General features: G+C 46.3%; 1 protein-coding gene across 1 annotated transcript in view; it reads right to left on the minus strand.

The window, feature by feature from the left end:
- PSMB7 (proteasome 20S subunit beta 7) overlaps window positions 1–17,042 on the minus strand; it is a 66,819-nt gene extending 49,777 nt beyond the window's left edge. Inside the window, exons 1-5 of the mRNA XM_069748468.1 lie at window positions 16,922–17,042; window positions 15,085–15,178; window positions 7,012–7,109; window positions 3,463–3,603; window positions 929–1,044 (exon numbers count right to left, since the gene is read on the minus strand). Of these exons, the coding sequence (XP_069604569.1) occupies window positions 929–1,044; window positions 3,463–3,603; window positions 7,012–7,109; window positions 15,085–15,178; window positions 16,922–16,983 (511 nt within the window). The 5' untranslated portion in view covers window positions 16,984–17,042. The remainder of the gene's footprint in view (window positions 1–928; window positions 1,045–3,462; window positions 3,604–7,011; window positions 7,110–15,084; window positions 15,179–16,921) is intronic.
- Between the last annotated feature and the right edge of the window lie 5,710 nt (window positions 17,043–22,752).

A 22,752-nucleotide genomic window follows, 5' to 3' on the forward strand; every position in this document is an offset into this window, starting at 1 on the left:
GAATGTCTGACTACATATGGGGCAGCACCGCGTTCAGGAGAAAATGTGCAATTAATTGTGGGCTCTAGTGTCACCTATTAACCCTTGTGTACCTGGCAAATTTGAAGCAAATACAAAAAATAAAATGCTAGCACTAAAATGTCATATTTCCATGTCTCAATGTTATAAATTTCTGTGAGGCACCTGATTAAAAATGCTAGACCCCTTGAGGGGTCTAGTTTCCAAAATGGGGTCACTTGTGGGGGGTTTCTGCCCTTTTCACATGTCAGGGGCTCTTCAAATGCGACATGGCATAGACCCTGATTCTAGTGATGTATCACTTACTGGGCTGCTTGCTGCAATTCTGATAAAAATCTTATGAGATACTAAACTACTAAAAGGGAAATCTACAAAAGAAAGCAACAAAAAATGGAAAAAAATGTAGCAAAAACTCATTTTTTGTTCACATTTAGATTTACATTAGTCCAAATTTAAAATAAATTTAAATTAAGATAAAGAAAAAAAAAAAGGTGTGGTGGATACATCGTAGGCTCTAGAATCACACGTGTAGAAACGAGGAAATTGCTGATGATTTACACAAACTCCGGACAACAGGAAAGTGACAGCGCAACTAAACGTGTCCCGCTGTGCAAGAGCGTCACCTAGTGGAGAGACTGGGTATTGCACTGGCTGGAGAATCAACAAACCGCGCGAGCCTCTTGCAGATAAATCACCGACTCCTACTACTTTTAGTGGCTCTGCAATTAATGTCTACCTTTTAAGTAACTAAATACATGTTTAATATGTATGTGTAGAACAGCCTGTACACTATATATATATATATATATATATATATATATATATATATATATATATATATATATATATATATATATATATCTATCTATCTATGGTATAGGCCAGCGATTTAAAAAGGGTTGTTACTCACCCATGGTAACGTAGGGAAGCTTGTCAGTAGAGCCATGAGGGTATATGCTGTATAGATGGGGGCCGCTGCAGTCAACACCTCCTAGTACAAGGGCGGCACCGATGTAACCCTGGTACCTGTCAGGTGAGAGAACAAATAATATAGAATGATTACATTCAATGATCGCGATACAGAAGATTTTCACCATTGTTTCCTGCATACTATCAACATGGAACACAGCAGACATGCTCTGCATGGACAGAAATGTGGTGACATGTGAATCATTGACTTCAGTGTTTGCATGCAGCCAAGATGGACGGTCTCTGAAATGCTGCGGCGAGAGAACGGACTAATCCTGTATGGTCCGGGGCAGCGGAGGCATCAGGGAGCAAAGTGACTAGTCCGGAGCGGCCCCCAGCCATTTTCTCCGGGCCTGCTACACTTGATTGACAGCTCTCTGATATAAGACATGACCTGCCAATCACCAGGAGCAGGCTGAGGACCACCCAGGACTAGTCAGTTCTCCTTATGGTCCCTGGTCGGCATCGCTCCTTAATATGGATGGTGAGGGTCTCATCCACATACACACGTCCTTCGTTAGAAGTGCCCCCCAATGACCAGCAGGTAGGGTCCCCGAGAAATCAGCGGTACTGTGTCCAATTTACTTACATCATCACTTGGTTTTTACGGCAGCCCCATAGAGAGTGTATGGAGTGAGGGTCAGATATTGACCCGTTCTGCCTATTAGAGCGGTCTCAGTTGTAAGCCCCCCACCGATCACTAAGCCATCACCTATCCTGTGGGTAACTACTTCTCACCGGATAAGCCTATGCCGCAGTATATTAAGCGACAAAAACTGGAAAGTGTTAATTTTTGGAAGATTTTCACCCTACAGTCACGAGACTACAAACCCTAGTTTTTCTTCCCCCAAAGCCTTTCCCTTTTATCTGACAGCCGAGATGTTAAATTGCGTATAAAGATGTGCGCCGACGCTTCTAAACGAGACGGCAGCTTTATCTATATAAAGCCAGTTCCTCGTCTGTGTAAACGGCACAAAGCTTCCTTTTATTTGACGCCTTTTGCCAAAACTTGCTAAAACTAAAAGTGGTCCAATGTAATTGATTTGCGGAAAAGTCTGATGCTTGACACTAAGCCAGAGGCAGAAACCCAGATCTCCTCTCCTGAAAACTTTAAAATGATGAACACTCGCCTATTTGCTCTCGTGCGGTGATGTATGGCGTCTGCCTAGAGCTGCTGAAAATTCCTTGCAGAATTAAACTGTTCCGCTGCTTCGACTGGTATAAATATTTCATGGCGGCGCTGCCGTGCAGAGCCTTCTCTCCTGCGCGCGTTTCCTTGTCAGACAAATGAACGCAATGAGAAGCGATTCAATCCGGGGCGCGGGCTTCACATCCCTGGAAAAAGTGACACTGTGGAACAATGGCTGACAGGACGGAGCCCTGGAAACGACATCATCTGTCACCGCGGTCTGCTCCGTGGGGTCTGAGCTGGCTGTCAGTTTACCGAGTCTTACGTGTACGAGCTTCCGGACGGCGGCCATCGTTACATAGCGCTCAGCCCGAGAGGAGTCGTAGTAAAAGGTTAGCGCTGCGAGACGGCGGTCACCGGACCGTTCATTTGCAGCAGAAAACTGCACACCGGACGACATGCTTCATTCCCATAGGAGACCCCAAGGGTCCAAAATAAGAAAACTTTTTCACATTAATTCAAGGAAAATGAATGCAAGATCTCCCTCTTCTAGACAGAACTTTGAGGAGATCGCCTCTGCTGCAGCCGTATTTTGCTAACATTTTTGCAGTTAATCAGCAATTTACCACCATAGAGAAGATCATAAAACTAAAGGGGTATTGGTAAGATGGGGTGGATGGATCACCCCTATAATGTTCAGCAGAATGATAGGTTCCCTTTAAGGCACTGTGGGACCTGTCCTCAGATTCATGCTGCCAATGAAAAGCTCTGACGATTCGAAGAAAACTTAGTTTGGGAGGCGGCCGAGAACCGTAAGGAGAACTCTGACTAGTCCTGCATGGTCCCCTGGCTGGCTTCTACCTGCCCGCTCCAGGTGACTGACCTGTGTACACACTTGGGAGATTTCGGCAGGGAGCAGAGGCGTCATCTATGGTGCTGGCCGGGGAAAAGAGAAGCGGACACTAGGACTGCAAGTGCACACATACTATGCCCACCAGTGCACTTGCAGTCCTAGTTTGCCTATCTATAAAAGTTGAATTTCAACACAAAGGAGCATGGGAGGGCAACGAAATGGGCATCATTTGAAATGTTTTAAGTTGCCCTATTCTGCAGTACCCGTGGTTTACTAGGGACAATCTCGCTGACAGATTCCCTTTAAATTGAACATATCGAAGATTCAGGTCCCACGAAAAGTGTAGATGAAAGAAGAATCGTCATCCTTTCATTGGGCAATAATTGTGAGACACACTAGACTTTTTACGCCAAAACTCAGACAATATCGTCAGCCAATATAATTGCTCTGGGCTGCGCAGTTCCCTTCCATAACGTTGTAACCGTCTAGTTACCTGAACAGCATCTGCTTTAGCATTCGGTTGGCGGTGGCTACTCTGGGTAAGCGTCCCGTTGACAAGGCGTGCAGCTCCATATTGGAAGAGATCATCTGGGTCGTCATTTCTGTGTCGGCCGCTGTTCCAGCCCCGCAGCAGCTAAGAAACAGATACACAAAAATGAATTACCAGCATAAGGTGAAAGAAAATGGGCTTTTTCTAGGTATACATCTGACTTTTGTAACTTTTTCACTGTTTTTAGGGAACCATGTCACATTGGCAGAGCGCCCCTGAGGTGCCAGACCAGCAGAAACCCCCATAAGTGACCCCATTTTACAAACTACACCTCTCAATGAGTTCATCTAGGGGTGCAGTGATCATACTGACGCCACAGGTGGGTCACAGATTTTAATACCATTGGTCAGTGAAGAACTAATTACATTATTAACATCAAAAAATTGTTTTAGCCCCAGATTTTACATTTTCACATGGGGAAACAGTGCTAAAATGTGTCTCACAATTTCTGCTGAAAGAGGCAATACACCATGTGTGGCTGTACAGCCACCCATATTTTCGTTAACAGATGACGGACCTGAGTGGGGACTTGTTTTTTTTGTGGATTGAGTTGAAGCTTTTATTGGGAACATTTTATATAACATTTAGGATCACATTTATCCTACGCTCTATGCTGAGCACTTACTTTGGGGTTTCCATCCAAATCTCCAAGTGAAGTGATTCAGATAAAACCCCCAAAGGATACATTAACTATAAGGAGGCAGCAGAGTTACTCTGGACTCCGTCTGGCCTCTGTTTAGCATTGTCCTTCTTTTGAGAGGTGCACAAAACTGGCAGACTGTGCTTTTATGCACGCCTACAAACACACACACCGTTGGATCATAGGCCAGATGGCATCCAAAGTGCCTCCACCAGCCTCATTATAGGGAATCTTCCGCCTGGGTTTCTGTCGGAATCATGTATTTCATAGCTTTCTATGGAAACCCCACTGTAAGCGCTCAGCGTAGAGTGCAGAATAAATGTGCGCCGAGCCTTACTGCCATCTTTGGGAGGCAGAATGATCAAATCAACAGCAGGTAAAGAATTTGTTTTATTTATTTTTTACATTGTTCCTCATGTGGTACAAGTGATTAAGCGACTTAATTCTTCGGGTCGGTGCGATTACAGCTATACCAGATTTGTATCAGGTTTTTATGTTTGGCTGCTGTCACACACTAAAATCTTTTTTTTTATAAAAATGAGTTTTTCCTTCACCATATTTTCAGAGCTATAATATTCCATATTTCTGGTGACAGTCATGTGACAGCTTGTTTTTTGCAGGACATGTTGACATTTTTATTGGTACTATGTTCGAGCACAACATTTTTTGATCGCTTTCTACTCCAATTTTTGGGATGGAGAATGAACAAATACCAGCAATTAAGGATTTTTTTTTATTTTATTGCCATTCCGTGTGTGGTAACATTGGTACGGCTTCTTTTACACTTACCGTGTTTTTTGCAGCCCGTTTTTGTGGGCTTTTTTTGCGGGCAGTATTGCTGCAATTTTCACGGTCTGCTGCAATAAAGGACCGCAAAAAACTTGCTGATCGCTGTTTTTCGGGTTTCCAATACTATGGTAAAAATATTGGAAAAAAAAAAAACATGGTGATACGCAAAATCGGAAGTCATGGTGCACCGCAAAAACAAGCTTCCATTGTTTTTGCGGCCCCATTACATGTCCGTAAGCCATGAAAAATATCAAGCAGGCTCGATATTTTTTCACGGCCGTAAATACGGCCCTCACGGCCATACAGCGCTCAGTGGAATTATTGTGGCCCATTTTTGAGGCCCCATAGAAATCTATTGGGGCCACAAAAACGGAATGCAAAACCACGGTAAGGCTATGTGCACACGTTCAGGATTTCTTGCAGAAAATTCCTGAGAATTCCGGACATTTTCTGCAAGAAATCCGCAAGAAAACCGCATGCGTTTTTGCAGCGATTTTGCCGCGGTTTTTGCCGCGTTTTTTTCCGGACACTTCCCAATGCATTTGGGAGTGGGAAATGCGCAAAAAAAACGGAAAATTAATGAACATGCTGCGTTTTTTGCCGCTATGCGTTTTTTTCGCGGAAAAAAACGCATCATGTGCACAAAACATGCGGAATTCATTCTAAATGATGGGATGCTTATTGTATGCGTTTTTTTTGCGGTTTTATATCGTTTTTATCGGGAAAAAACGCAAAAAAAAACGCAACGTGTGAACACAGCCTAAGTGTAAAAGAAGCTTAAGGCAGCTATATTCTTCAGGTCAGTACGATTACGATACCACATTTACATACGTTTTTATAAAATTTTGCAGCATTTAGGCTTAAAAAAACTTTTCATAGAAAAAAATAATTGTTTTTGCATTGCTTTATTCTGAAAGTTAAATATTTTTTTTCATCTTTCCCCTGTTGGAGCGGTATATCGGCTTGTTTTTGCGGGACAAGATGATGTTTTCATCGCTACCATTTCCATTTGACTTTTATGGCGTTTTATTCTACTTTTTGTTCTGTGGCATGATGAAAAAGCAAAATTTAGTTTTGTTTTTTTTTTTAAAGATGTTCACTGAAAGGGTTAACTAGTGTGAGAGTTTTATTTGTCGGGTCGCTCCGACGCGGCGATACAAATATGTGTACTTTTTTTTGTTTTTATAATAAGTTTTTACATAAACATACGTATTTATCTGTGTCATTTTTTTTCTAATTTATTTTGTGATTTTTATTTTACAGTTTTTACTTTTTTACTTTGTCCCGGTGTGGGCCTTCAATGTTTATTTTTCTGATCACTGTTCTCATGCTTTGCAATACGCATGTATTGCATTGTATGAGACCTGACAGTTTTACATTGCCAGATCGCTTGTTAGACTCAGCTGCTGGCTGAGTCTAACAAGCCCCCGTAGCTGGCAGACCCCGAGGTCATCACGTGCAAGACCACTGATAAACGTTGGTGCTGCACAAAGCCCAGCAGACGCCAACGTTTATGTATAGTGGGCGTTCGGGAACCGGTTAAAGGCAGATGCCGGCTGTATAACACAACAGGTACCCATGTTGTACAGAAGGGGCTCAGCTCATAAAGCCTGTTTTATAACCGTGGATTCCACCCTGTGGATAAAACATGTGTTACGGGGAGTTAAAAGTGTTCCACCTGTATCACCATCACGAGAAGCTCCTTTCTCTTCAATGCAGGATGGCAGTAAGAAGCAGCTTGAATGAAGCAGTGGTCCATGAAGCCTTCAGAGATCCGGGCACTATACACAGCTGTCTCTACAGGTCCCAGAGACACTGGCTGAGACGTCTGTGCCCACGTCAGACTGATGCTCCATTCAAGCCTCGTCTCGCTGTGGTTCGTAGTAAGGAAGGACAGGATGCTGAGGGCTACGTTCTCGCAATCATTCGGGGACCTAGGGTTGGTCCCCCAAGGATACAACACCTAATACCTACCCCATATACAGGTAGTAAATACTCATCGTTGGCCAAGCCCGGTAACAATGGTGTCTAGAATTGGACCTTTATACTATACAGATACTTACTAGACATTGGGAGCTATGTAATGGATCTTCGAACAGTTCTTGTCAGCTACAACCATGCCTTCTGTGGCTCTGGTATCAGCGCCAAGTACAATCCCATCCTATGGAGAGAAACAGAAGTCTTAAGAACTAGCCATAACCTCACCATAAGGCTACTGAAATGCGGTTTATGATCTCACCACAGAAGACTTCAAAATCTTATAAAAGCAGAATGAGAACATTTTACTCAAGGGAGTAGATCACAAGTCGGGTGCAGATGTATGGAGCGAGGTCAGGAGATAAACTCGCCCCTTAGGCTACTTTCACACTAGCGTCGGGCCGACGTACCGACGCTAGCAGTGAATGCGCCGCACAACAGGGGCAGCGGATGCATTTTTCCAGCGCATCCGCTGCCCCATTGTGAGGTGCGGGGAGGTGGTGGAGGAGTTCCGGCCGCGCATGCGTGGTTGGAAATGGCGGACCGTCGGGAGCAAAAAACGTTACATGTAACGTTTTTTGCTCCCGGCGGTCCGCCACAACACTGCGCAACCGTCGCACGACGGTTGCGACGTGTGTCAATGCGTCGCTAATGTTAGTCTATGGAGCAAAAACGCATCCTGCAGACAACTTTGCAGGATGCGTTTTTTTTCCCATAAACGACGCATTGCGACGTATTGAAAAAAAACGCTAGTGTGAAAGTAGCGTTACAGGGTAGGTGCCAGCTGTGTTATACAGCCGGCACCTGCCTCTAACAGCAGCAATCTGAGCTGCCACCATTTACTGCTCTTTAACCATGTAGCAAAATAAATATTTAAGTATGTAAATAAAAGGCTGAATAACTTTTCCTTATTTAAAAAAATAAATAAAAATAAACATTTGTTATGGCCGTGTTGATAAAAAAGTCCTTATCTATAAAACTACAAAATTCACCTGTACGGTACACAGAAGTATGAGCAAAAATTAAAAGGGGTTGTCCAAAATTTTCACCAAGCTCTGCAGTCACTATCGCAAGAGCGAATTCTCCAGTGGCATTCAAAGACCGCAAGTACGACATATGCATACTCCAGGTCACGTTCAGACTAGACGTGCTTGGCCTCGCTTAATTCACTGGTATTGAGTGACGCTGCACACGTCTAGTTGGAATGTGGCAGTAAGTATGCTTGGTGCCACTGCTGGCATCTGAGAATGCTCAGTGTGTGCAAGGAGAGGATTCATACGGTGGCTTGCAAAACTATCCCACCCTCTGGCTATTTTGTTACTTTACAACCTGTGTTTAATTATTTTTATAATCAGATTTGTGTGTGATGTGTCAGCACTAAATAATCTAAGTAGGTGAAGTGAGAAAAATATAGACATAAATTACATTTATGGGATCAAACAACTAAAACGAGAGAGAGAGAGAGAGAGAGACAGAGACTTTTTCCCAGATTTGAAAATCCTTCCGGGCATGCTCAGAGGGGAAAAACGTGATACGTCGCTGGATTCCTGAGTGACGGTCAGCGACGGATCCTGCGTCCATAGGTTTCCATTATAGCCGACGACGGGCAGCGCAGGACCCGTCGCTGACTGATTTTCCTATGAACATTTTCTCTGCACAACAGACCGCTATTTTCCGATGGATCCAGTTGACAACGGATGAAAAGGATGGCCATCCGTCACAATCCGTCGCTAATACAAGTCTATGGAAAAATGTAGGATCCTGCAAATTTTTTTGCAGAAAATCGACGGATTGTGACAGAAGCTGAAAAACGCCAGTGTGAAATGGGGATAGGTGAATATCTTAAGTGCCGATGTCCCCGCCTGCTCAGGACAAGAGGTGAGTACCGTATATACTCGAGTATAAGCCGAGATTTTCAACCCACTTTTTTGGGCTGAAAGTCCCTATCTCGGCTTATACTCGAGTCATACCCAGGGGTCGGCAAGGGAGGGGGAGCGGGGGCTGTCTAATACTTACCTACTCCTGGCGCGGTCCCTGCACGTCCCTGCTTCTTCCAGCGCTGCTTCTTTCTGTAGTGAGCGGTCACATGGTACCGCTCATTACAGTAATGAATATGCGGCTCCACCTCCCATAAAGGTGGAGCCGCATATTCATTACTGTAATGAGCGGTAACAGTGACCACTCAGTACAGGAAGAAAATGCGGCGCCGGGGAACAGACGTGCAGCGACGGCACCAGGAGCAGGTAAGTATGGCGGGGGCAGTGCGCGATACTTACCTGCTCCTCGTTCCACCGTCGGCGCTGCTGTGTCTTCCGCAGTGACGCTCAGGTCAGAGGGCGCGGTGACGCGATTAGTGCGCACCGCCCTCTTTCTGAACGTCGGCGCAGAGGATGGGAAGACACAGCGGCGGTCAGCGGTGGAACGGGGAGCAGGTGACTATAGCAAGTGCCGGGGGCCTGAGAGGTGAGTATGTGATTTTTTTAATCGCAGCAACAGCATATGGGGCAAATATCTGTATGGGGCATCTTATGTGGCCATGTGCAGCATTATATGGGGGCAAATGTCTGTATGGGGCATCTTATGTGGCCATGTGCAGCATTATATGGGGGCAAATGTCTGTATGGGGCATCTTATGTGGCCATGTGCAGCATTATATGGGGGCAAATGTCTGTATGGGGCATCTTATGTGGCCATGTGCAGCATTATATGGGGGCAAATGTCTGTATGGGGCATCTTATGTGGCCATGTGCAGCATGATATGGGGGCAAATATCTGTATGGGGCATCTTGGAACGCTCGCTCTGTCTGCAACAAGCTTTCCTACATCCATGATCTTTTTGTTACTACCAAACTTTCCTTCCTCGCCATCACCGAAACCTGACTCACCCCTTCTGACACAGCCTCCCCTGCTGCACTCTCTTACGGTGGCTTTCACCTTTCTCACACACCCCGCCCCAGCAGCAAACATGGTGGAGGAGTTGGTTTTCTCCTGTCAGATAACTGCTCCTTCACCCCAATCCCACTGCCACCTTCTGTTAGCCTCCCTTCCTTTGAGGTGCAATCTGTACGCATCTACTCCCCCTCCAACCGGCTGTCACTTACCGCCCCCCAGGGCCAGCCACCACCTTCTTTGACCACTTCACCACCTGGATACTCCATTTCCTTTCTGCGGACATCCTTACTATCATCATGGGCGACTTCAACATCCCCATTGACACTTCCCTCTCAGCTGCCACTAAACTTTTATCTCTCACTTCCTCCTTCGGTCTCAATCAATGGTCTTCTGCAGCCACCCACAAAGATGGTCACACACTGGACCTCATCTTCACCCACCTCTGCTCCCTATCTAACCTCTCTAACTCACCTCTTCCTCTCTCGGACTACAACCTTCTCACATTCTCATTTCTCTCCACTCCATGTCTACACAATCCCCACCCCACAAACTTTCACACCCTCGCAGAAATCTTAAACATCTTGACCTACATTCATTCTCTGAATCCCTCCTCCCTCTAAAAGACATAAGTTCCATACACAATGCGGATGACGCTGCCGCTCTATATAACACCACAGTAGCTGCAGCTTTGGAATCTGCTGCCCCACTTACACATACCAAAGCTCGCAAAATCAACAGAAAGCCCTGGCACACCAGCCTGACCAAAGAACTGAGGCGAGCTTCCAGGGCTGCTGTGCGCAGATGGAAAAGATCCCACTCCAACGAGCACTTCCTCGCATTCAAACAGTCCCTCACTACTTTCAAGACCACACTCGCCACAGCTAAACAAACCTACTTCTTATCTCTCATATCCTCCCTGTCTCACAACCCTAAACAGTTATTCAACACCTTCAATTCTCTCCTCCGTCCCCCAGCTCCTCCACCCTCCCCACTTATCTCAGCTGAGGACTTTGCCTCATTTTTCAAGCAGAAGATTGATAGCATCAGAGACAGTTTTGGTCAACAACCCCCAGAGCCCTTCCTACCGACTTCCCAGCCCTCCACCTCCAAAACCAACTTCTCCACCATTACAGAATATCAACTCTCCACTCTACTCTCAAGATCGCATCTCACCACCTGTGCACTTGACCCGCTCCCATCCCACCTCATCCCAAACCTCACCAGTCTTCATCACAACCCTAACCCATCTCTTCAACCTATGACTAACAACTGGTGTTTTCCCCTCAAGCTTTAAACATGCCTCCATCACACCTATCCTCAAAAAGCCCTCTCTTGACCCATCCTCTGTATCTAGCTATCGCCCTGTATCACTTCTCCCCTATGCCTCCAAACTACTGGAACAACACGTCCATCTTGAACTGTCCTCCCATCTCTCTTCTTGCTCCCTCTTCGACCGCTTACAATCTGGCTTCCGGTCACACCACTCCACTGAAACTGCCCTTACTAAGGTCACCAATGACCTCTTAACTGCCAAGAGAAAGCGACACTACTCTATCCTCCTCCTCCTGGATCTGTCGGCTGCCTTTGACACAGTGGACCATTCCCTATTATTACAGACCCTCTCATCCCTTGGTACCACAGACTTGGCCCTATCCTGGATCTCGTCATACCTAACTGACCGAACATTCAGCGTCTCCCATTCACACACCACCTCCTCACCTCGACCCCTATCTGTCCGAGTCCCACAAGGTTCAGTGCTTGGGTCCCTGCTCTTCTCCATTTACACCTTTGGCCTGGGACAGCTCATAGAACCTCATGGCTTTCAGTATCATCTCTATGCTGACGACACACAGATCTACATCTCTGGACCAGATATCACCTCCCTACTAACCAGAATCCCTCAATGTCTATCCGCTAATTCATCCTTCTTCTCCGCTAGATTTCTGAAACTTAACATGGACAAAACAGAATTCATCATCTTTCCCCCATCTCACGCAACCCCCCCCCCCCCCCCCCCAAACGAACCTATCCATTACAGTAAACGGCTGCCCACTCTCCCCAGTCCCACAAGCTCGATGCCTCGGGGTAATCCTTGACGCTGATCTCTCCTTCAAACCACACATCCAAGCCCTTTCCACTTCCTGCCGACTTTAACTCAAAAATATTTCACGAATCCGTACATTCCTCAACAAAGAATCTGCAAAAACCCTAGTCCATGCCCTCAGTATCTCTCGCATTGACTACTGTAACCTCCTGCTCTGTGGCCTCCCCTCGAACACTCTCGCACCCCTCCAATCTATTCTAAACTCTGCTGCCCGACTAATCCACCTGTCCCTCCGCTATTCCCCGGCCTCTCCCCTCTGTCAATCCCTTCACTGGCTCCCCATTACCCAGAGACTCCAGTACAAAAGCCTAACCATGCCGTACAAAGCCATCCACAACCTGTCTCCTCCATACATCTGTGACCTCGTCTCCCGGTACTTTCCTGCACGCAACCTCCGATCCTCACAAGATCTCCTTCTCTACTCCCCTCTTATCTCCTCTTCCCACAATCGCATACAAGATTTCTCTCGCGTATCCCCCCTACTCTGGAACTCTCTACCACAACACATCAGACTCATCTACCATCGAAACCTTCAAAAAGAACCTGACGACCTACCTCTTCCGACAAGCCTACAACCTGCAGTGACCACCGATCGACCAAACCGCTGCATGACCAGCTCTACCCTCACCTACTGTATTCTCACCCATCCCTTGTAGATTGTGAGCCCTCGCGGGCAGAGTCCTCTCTCCTCCTGTACCAGTTATGACTTGTATTGTGTAAGATTATTGTACTTGTTTTTATTATGTATACCCCTCCTCACATGTAAAGAGCCATGGAACAAATGGCGCTATAACAATAAATAATAATAATCTTATGTGGCCATGTGCAGCATTATATGGGGCAAATATCTGTATGGGGCATCTTAAGTGGCCATGTGCAGCATGATATGGGGGCAACTATCTGTATGGAGCATCTTATGTGGACATGTGCAGCATTATATGGGGCAGTTATCTGTATGGAGCATTTTATGGGGCCATAATCAACCTTTATGCAGCATTATATGGGGCATATCTTAATATGCAGCATCTTATGGGCCCATCATAAACTGTAGGGAGCATTATATGGGGCTCCTGATTCAATAGGGACATTCAAAAACACTTAACCTACTGATGTCTCAATTAATTTTACTTTCATTGGTATCTATTTTTACTTTTGAAATTTATCAGTAGCTGCTGCATTTCTTACCCTAGGTTTATACTCGAGTCATTAAGTTTTCCCAGTTTTTTGTGGCAAAATTAGGGGGGGGTCGGCTTATACTCGAGTATATACGGTATTTTGCTCTATTTGTTGTTTGAATAAGTCCGCAGTCACAGAGTAAAAAACCTGGACAACCCCTTTTATGCCAGAACTGCAGTTTTGTTTTTTTGGGGGGAAGGAGGATTTGTCACCACAGAAACTTGTGAAAATGCAACAAAAAGTGATCAAACCGTTGTTTTTACCCCAAATAAGTATCAATAAAACAGTCAGATCGCCACAACATGGCTCTGCATAGCTCCATTGCTGGAAAAATAAAGCTACATGTCTCCAGAAATGTCGTCACAAATAGAGATGAGCAAATATGTTCGGAAAACGATCGCCGAATCCGAATGTGTCATATTCATATAATCAGACACTGGCTGCATTACTGCAGCTGTATGTTTTATTCTGTAGTAACACCCCAGCAATTCCTGCTATGAGAAGCAGGACGGGAAACATCCTGCAAAAAAAAGAGATTTTACACAGATACGTTGATGAAAAAATATAGAGCGTTAACTCTTGGAAAAAGAGGAGGAAGGAATAAAAATGTAAAAATGAAAACCGACTGCTGTGGGAAGGGGTTAAACTGAACCTTCAGGAATAAGTGCTGAACCGCGGCGCTTTTCTCCAGCACCGCGGCGCTTTTCTCCAGCACCGCGGCGCTTTTCTCCAGCACCGCGGCGCTTTTCTCCAGCACCGCGGCGCTTTTCTCCAGCACCGCGGCGCTTTTCTCCAGCACCGCGGCGCTTTTCTCCAGCACCGCGGCGCTTTTCTCCAGCACCGCGGCGCTTTTCTCCAGCACCGCGGCGCTTTTCTCCAGCACCGCGGCGCTTTTCTCCAGCACCGCGGCGCTTTTCTCCAGCACCGCGGCGCTTTTCTCCAGCACCGCGGCGCTTTTCTCCAGCACCGCGGCGCTTTTCTCCAGCACCGCGGCGCTTTTCTCCAGCACCGCGGCGCTTTTCTCCAGCACCGCGGCGCTTTTCTCCAGCACCGCGGCGCTTTTCTCCAGCACCGCGGCGCTTTTCTCCAGCACCGCGGCGCTTTTCTCCAGCACCGCGGCGCTTTTCTCCAGCACCGCGGCGCTTTTCTCCAGCACCGCGGCGCTTTTCTCCAGCACCGCGGCGCTTTTCTCCAGCACCGCGGCGCTTTTCTCCAGCACCGCGGCGCTTTTCTCCAGCACCGCGGCGCTTTTCTCCAGCACCGCGGCGCTTTTCTCCAGCACCGCGGCGCTTTTCTCCAGCACCGCGGCGCTTTTCTCCAGCACCGCGGCGCTTTTCTCCAGCACCGCGGCGCTTTTCTCCAGCACCGCGGCGCTTTTCTCCAGCACCGCGGCGCTTTTCTCCAGCACCGCGGCGCTTTTCTCCAGCACCGCGGCGCTTTTCTCCAGCACCGCGGCGCTTTTCTCCAGCACCGCGGCGCTTTTCTCCAGCACCGCGGCGCTTTTCTCCAGCACCGCGGCGCTTTTCTCCAGCACCGCGGCGCTTTTCTCCAGCACCGCGGCGCTTTTCTCCAGCACCGCGGCGCTTTTCTCCAGCACCGCGGCGCTTTTCTCCAGCACCGCGGCGCTTTTCTCCAGCACCGCGGCGCTTTTCTCCAGCACCGCGGCGCTTTTCTCCAGCACCGCGGCGCTTTTCTCCAGCACCGCGGCGCTTTTCTCCAGCACCGCGGCGCTTTTCTCCAGCACCGCGGCGCTTTTCTCCAGCACCGCGGCGCTTTTCTCCAGCACCGCGGCGCTTTTCTCCAGCACCGCGGAGCTTTTCTCCAGCACCGCGGAGCTTTTCTCCAGCACCGCGGAGCTTTTCTCCAGCACCGCGGAGCTTTTCTCCAGCACCGCGGAGCTTTTCTCCAGCACCGCGGAGCTTTTCTCCAGCACCGCGGAGCTTTTCTCCAGCACCGTCACACATGAGCAGCACATTTGCCGACTTACCTTGAATACCACTCCTGCAATTGTGGTCCCAGTTTTGCGAGCTGCAGGAAGCTTGTGTCCTTTCTGCGTAATTTCCTTTTCCAGAAGAGCATTCCTAAGGTAGAATGAAAAAACTAAGTAAAGACCATTTTCGCAGCTTCACACATATATTGGGCTACAGTCCCCGCTGCGCAGCATACAGATACATCTGTCGTAATGATGGACACAGATATACAGAGATCATGTATGGAGCACGACCTGGCAGCAGGGTTACTCGTACTCTGATTTTATCAAAAGGGCACGCAGCCCAGTAAGTGACTCATCACTGGAATCAGGGTCTCTGTCTCTACACGATGCTGCGCTCAGATTAGGTGGCTAACAATCTGGTGACAGATTCCCTTTAAACATGTGAGCAGAATCTCATACATACTGAACATCGTATTTATTCCTTGTAACATTCCTGGTGACCCCTGGGAGAACCCATAACCACAGAGGCCAATATCCAGCCAGAAGGAACACTATTCACCAGGGGACACTATGACGGCCTCCGCATGGAAAAAGGGTTATAAATGACCCATCTACATGAATAGTTACCATGTCGCAACGTGGGACATCTCAGCTGTGAGGAGGGATATAGGCAGCTGTCCATTCAATACAGGCGGGAACTGATGAGCCCAGGTCAGAGGTCACTACTTCTATACGGTCAGATGGTAATTAATGATTGGGCATAAAGTTACCCTGTACTGCAAGTAGTCATAGCGGCCTGGATCTGTCACACATCTGGGCAATGACGCGCCCCTTCACTCTCCCAAGACCCCCATGCACCGGCAGGGATGGCTCAGTATCCCCTCCCTAATACCCCACTCCATAGGTACCAGCACGAATGGCCCAGTGTCCCCCAATAACAAGATGGATGGGCCCTGTGACCCCCGGCTATCAGTAAGGATGGGTCCAGTGGCCCCGGATAACAAGATGGATGGGCCCTGTGCCCCCGGGTATCAGTAGGGATGGGTCCTGTGCCCCCGGATACCAGTATAGATGGGTCCTGTGCCCCCCGGATACCAGTATGGATGGGTCCTGTGCCCCCGGATAACAAGATGGATGGGTCCTGTGCCCCCGGATAACAAGATGGATGGGCCCTGTGCCCCCGGGTATCAGTTTAGATGGGTCCTGTGCCCCCCGGATACCAGTATGGATGGGTCCTGTGCCCCCGGATAACAAGATGGATGGGCCCTGTGCCCCCGGGTATCAGTTTAGATGGGTCCTGTGCCCCCCGGATACCAGTATGGATGGGTCCTGTGCCCCCGGATAACAAGATGGATGGGCCCTGTGCCCCCGGATAACAAGATGGATGGGCCCTGTGCCCCCGGATAACAAGATGGATGGGCCCTGTGCCCCCGGATAACAAGATGGATGGGCCCTGTGCCCCCGGGTATCAGTTTAGATGGGTCCTGTGCCCCCCGGATACCAGTATGGATGGGTCCTGTGCCCCCGGATAACAAGATGGATGGGCCCTGTGCCCCCGGGTATCAGTTTAGATGGGTCCTGTGCCCCCCGGATACCAGTATGGATGGGTCCTGTGCCCCCGGATAACAAGATGGATGGGCCCTGTGCCCCCGGGTATCAGTTTAGATGGGTCCTGTGCCCCCCGGATACCAGTATGGATGGGTCCTGTGCCCCCGGATAACAAGATGGATGGGCCCTGTGCCCTCGGGTGCGGTGATAGACAATGCTGCTCCCGGAGTCACGCCGTGTAGCCGCTCCGCAGCGCGCACTTCCGATCTCCCCCCTGGGATGCTGCCCGGACCCCTGTACATGACCGGAGTTTCATACAGAAGGACTAAAGTTCCATTCTCACCTCCTGCAGTTCCCGAACTCAAACCCGCTGACAGGAGCGGAGCGCACAGTCACGGCTGCCATCTTTCCTGAGAATGATACGACTTCCGGTGCCGGGAGAACACGTCTTGTAACTTCCTGTGTTCTTCTGGGGTCTCAATAAAGTTAGTACAAAATGCAGAGTCACGGACGCCGCTCTGTAGATAGTATAGAACTTCAACTCCCAAAATGCACTGCAATTAGCTGCTTGCGTAAAATTCGCTATGAGTCATGGGAACTGTAGTCCAGCAGTCATCCAGCAGGCTATCGTTAGGATAAGGTCACGTGTCGCCCAGGGCTGTGGTGTCACTCGCTTTTTCAGTAGGATTCTTTTTGGACATTTTTGTTCACAACTGTTCCCGACTGATTGTCTTTTGTGCATAAAGTTTTGTTCAAACAAATTAACTCACATTATATATCACAATATATATCTCCCATATATCAGCATTAACCAGTTCATGACCGCGACATTTCCCCCAATCACGTTTTTTTCAGACGCGCGTTTAACTGCTGTAAACATTTTTACCTTTTGATATTAAAATACTTTTTACGCCTTTTTTTGCAAATCATGGGACTTCATTCTTATGTAATTTTTATATATTTTTTAATTTGCTCATATTGGGGAAATGTAAAGAAAAATAGAGAATTTGTGTATGTTTATATTTTTTTACATCCACAAAGGATCACCAGCATCCATCATTTTATAGGGCTTTTTTTCTTTTACCTTTTGTATTCATTATTTTTTGTATCTTTTTCTTATATATATCTACAATATAATTGTCTAAGGGTCACTTCCGTCTTTCTGTCTGTAACGGAAATCCCAAGTCGCTGATTGGTCGCGGCAAAACGGCCACGACCAATCAGCGACGGGCGCAGTCCGGCGGAAAAATGGCTGCTCCAGTCAGCCCTCACACAGAGTTAATGGCAGCGTTAATGGACCGCGTTATGCCACAGTGTAACGCACTCCATTAACGCTGCTATTAACCCTGTGTGACCAACTTTTTACTATTGATGCTGCCTATTCGGCATCAATAGTAAAAAGATATAATGTTAAAAATAATAAAAAAATAAAAAATCATTATATACTCACCTTCCTGATCCAGCCCAGGCCTTTCCCGCTCCTCGCGACGCTCCGGTGGCCGGTCCATGCATTGCGGTCTCGCGAATTGATGACGTAGTTGTCTCGCGAGACTGCGACTTCATCACCTCGCGAGACCGCCATGTCATCATCTCGCGAGACTGCAATGCACTCTTGAGGCCGGAGCGAGCGAGGAGCGTCGGTAAACGCTTCCTGGATCCAGGAGCCAATGGAGGGTGAGTATATAACTATTTTTAAATTTAATTCTTTTATTTAACAGGGATATGATGCCCACATTGCTATATACTGCATGGGCAGTGCAATATACTACGTGGGCTGTGCAATATACTGCGTGGCTGGGCAATATACTACGTGGCTGGGCAATATACTACGTCACTGGGCAATATACTACGTGGCTGGGCAATATACTATGTGGCTGTGCAATATACTACGTGGCTGGGCAATATACTACGTGGCTGGGCAATATACTACGTCAGTGGGCAATATACTACGTGGCTGTGCAATATACTACGTGGCTGGGCAATATACTATGTGGGCTGTGCAATATACTGCGTGGCTGGGCAATATACTACGTGGCTGGGCAATATACTACGTCACTGGACAATATACTACGTGGCTGTGCAATATACTACATGGCTGGGCAATATACTATGTGACTGGGCAATATACTACGTCACTGGGCAATATACTACGTGGCTGGGCAATATACTACGTCACTGGGCAATATACTACGTGGGCTGTGCAATATACTGCGTGGCTGGGCAATATAGTACGTCACTGGGCAATATACTACATGGGCTGTGCAATATACTGCGTGGCTGGGCAATATACTATGTGGCTGGCCAATATACTACGTGGGTTGTGCAATATACTACGTGGGCTGTGCAATATACTGCGTGGCTGGGCAATATACTTTGTAGTTGGGCAATATACTATGTGGGCTGTGCAATATACTACGTGGCTGGGCAATATACTACGTGGCTGGGCAATATACTACGTGGCTGGGCAATATACTACGTAGCTGGGCAATATACTACGTGGGCTGTGCAATATACTATGTGGCTGGGCAATATACTACGTGGCTGTTCAATATACTACGTGGCTGGGCAATATACTATGTGACTGGGCAATATACTACGTCACTGGGCAATATACTACGTGGGCTGTGCAATATACTACGTGGCTGGGCAATATACTATGTGGGCTGTGCAATATACTGCGTGGCTGGGCAATATACTACATAGCTGGGCAATATACTACGTGGGCTGTGCAATATATACATGGCTGGGCAATATACTACGTGGCTGGGCAATATACTACGTGACTGGGCAATATACTACGTGGGCTGTGCAATATACTACATGGCTGGGCAATATACTACGTGGCTGGGCAATACATTATGTGACTGGGCAATATACTACGTCACTGGGCAATATACTACGTGGCTGGGCAATATACTACGTCACTGGGCAATATACTACGTGGGCTGTGCAATATACTGCGTTGGCTGTGCAATATACTGCGCTGGTTGTGCTATATACTACGTGGCTGGCTGCGAACAATCAGCGACAGGCGCAGTCCTTCGCCAATTGGTCGCGGCTGGCCAAATCCTGTGTATTCAATGTATTATTCTAAAATCTTCATAAATAAACTACATGCATATTCTAGAATAATCTATGCGTTAGAATCGGGCCACCATCTAGTATATATATATATAGTATATATATTATTATTATTATTTATTGTTATAGCGCCATTTATTCCATGGCGCTTTACATGTGAGGAGGGGTATACATAATAAAAACAAGTACAATAATCTTAAACAATACAAGTCATAACTGGTAGAGGAGGAATGAGGACCCTGCCCGCGAGGGCTCACAATCTACAAGGGATGGGTGAGAATACAGTAGGTGAGGGTAGAGCTGGTCCTGCAGCGGTTTGGTCAATCGGTGGTTACTGCAGGTTATAGGCTTGTCGGAAGAGGTGGGTCTTCAGGTTCTTTTTGAAGGTTTCGATGGTAGGCGAGAGTCTGATGTGTTGTGGTAGAGAGTTCCAGAGTAGGGGGGATACGCGAGAGAAATCTTGTATACGTTTGTGAGAAGAGGAGATAAGAGGGGATTAGAGAAGGAGATCTTGTGAGGATCGGAGGTTGCGGGTAGGTAAGTACCGGGAGACGAGGTCACAGATGTATGGAGGAGACAGGTTGTGGATGGCTTTGTACGTCATGGTAAGGGTTTTGTACTGGAGTCTCTGGGCAATGGGGAGCCAGTGAAGGGATTGACAAAGGGGAGAGGCCGGGGAATAGCGGGGGGACAGGTGGATTAGTCGGGCAGCAGAGTTTAGAATAGATTGGAGGGGTGCGAGAGTGTTAGAGGGGAGGCCACAGAGCAGGAGGTTGCAGTAGTCAAGGCAAGAGATGATGAGGGCATGGACTAGGGTTTTTGCAGATTCATGCAGTATATATATATATATATATATATATATATATATATATATATAGTCTTCTTTATTCATTATTTTTGTATCTTTTTTCTTATTTTTTTTCTTTTGCCTTTGTTATTCATTATTTTTTGTATCTTTTTCTTATATATATATATATATATTGCCTTTTTCATTCATTATTTTTGTATCTTTTTTCTTATTTTTTGTTTCTTTTGCCTTTTTTATTTATTATTTTTGTATCTTTTTTCTTATCTTTTTTCATTTGCCTTTTTTATTCATTAATTTTGTATCTTTTTTCTTATTTTTTTCTTTGCCCTTTTTTATTCATTATTTTTTGTATCTTTTTCTTATATATATATATATATATAGTCTTTTTTATTCATTATTTTTGTATCTTTTTTCTTATTTTTTGTTTCTTTTGCCTTTTTTATTTATTATTTTTGTATCTTTTTCTTATCTTTTTTTTTCATTTGCCTTTTTTTATTCATTATTTTTGTATCTTTTTTCTTATTTTTTCTTTTGCCTTTTTTATTCATTATTTTTTGTATTTATGTTATACACAATGCCCCTCAGAAGCTCTGAAAAGACCTTTGTGGGGTCATTTTACCATATTAATACATTCTTGTTATTGCCGATTTCCCCTGTAACTGAGACTGTAATATCCATATAAGATCTCATTTTTGGACTGAGGTGGCAAGGACTGACCAGTAGCTTTGACCCTATGGGCGCACTGTTCAGCTTCATGCAAATATTATATTACCCTTTCTCACAATTTACCCCTGCTTCTGTATAATAGAGTGACCTTCATGCCGGCTCCAGGTTTATGAGGGCCCCGGGCGAAAGAGTCTCAGTGTGCCCCCCTTTAACACATACCACGATTCATGATGCACAGATACAGCAGAGAAATATAGGTATAGTACAATGCCAAAGATTTCACTTCTTACACGAGTGATAGCTATTGTAAATTCTTCAATACCATACAGTAGAGGGGCTTTATATAAGTTAACCCCTTATATGCCAATTTTTGTGACCTACTTCCTCTTCCTCAGTTACCAGTAGGCATTTTATTGTTAGCTGAACTTGCTGCAAAGAAAAAACTACATACATTGAATATGATAATTTTTTAATGGAAAACTTTTTAAAGTAAACATTAGAAAGTATTAACGTAGAATATTTGTAAAAGTGCAAAATTGGTAGCATATAGCACAGCCACGTAGTATATAGCACATCCACCTAGTATATAGCACAGCCCACGTAGTATATAGCACAGCCACGTAGTATATAACACAGCCCACATAGTATATAACACAGCCCACGTATTATATAACACAGCCACGTAGTATATAGCACAACCACGTAGTATATAGCACAACCACGTAGTATATAACACAGCCCATGTAGTATATAACACAGCCCACGTAGTATATAACACAACCATGTAGCATATAACACAGCCCACGTAGTATATACAGCCACGTAGCATATAACACAGCCCACGTAGTATATAGCACAGCGACGTAGCATAACAGCCCACGTAGTATATAGCACAGCCCACGTAGTATATAACACAGCCACGTAGCATATAACACAGCCCAAGTAGTATATAGCACCACCACATAGTATATAGCACAGCCATGTGGTATATAACACAGCCACGTAGCATAACAGCTCACGTAGTATATAGCAAAGCCCACGTAGTATATAACACAGCCACGTAGCATATAACACAGCCCACGTATTATATAGCACAGCCACGTAGTATATAGCAGCCACGTAGTATATAACACAGCCACGTAGTATATAACACAGCCACGTAGTATTTTAGCAGTGTGGGCACCATATCCCTGTAAAAAAAAAGATTTAAAACAAAAAAATAGTTATATACTCACCTTCTGGCGGCCCCCGGATCCAGCCCAGGCCTTAGCGATGCTCCCGGCAGCTCCCGTTTCCAGTGATGCCTTGTGAGACAATGACCTCTGATGACATAGCGGTCTCGCATGATCCTACGTCACCTGGGGTCATTTCGCAAGGCATCACTGAGAACAGGTGCTGCCGGGAGCATCGCGAGGATCGGTAAGCTACCTTTCCTATCCTCGGTCTGTTCAGTAAGTCGGGCCTCACTTTGCTTAATCTATTTCATCTCTGTGTTTGTATTTTCATCTTTACTCACAGTCATTATATGTGGGGGGCTGCCTTTTCCTTTGGGGAATTTCTCTGAGGCAAGGTAGGCTTTATTTTTCTATCTTCAGGGCTAGCTAGTTTCTTAGGCTGTG

This window comes from Ranitomeya imitator, chromosome 2, assembly GCF_032444005.1.
Source record: "Ranitomeya imitator isolate aRanImi1 chromosome 2, aRanImi1.pri, whole genome shotgun sequence".
NCBI classification, from domain to species: domain Eukaryota; kingdom Metazoa; phylum Chordata; class Amphibia; order Anura; family Dendrobatidae; genus Ranitomeya; species Ranitomeya imitator.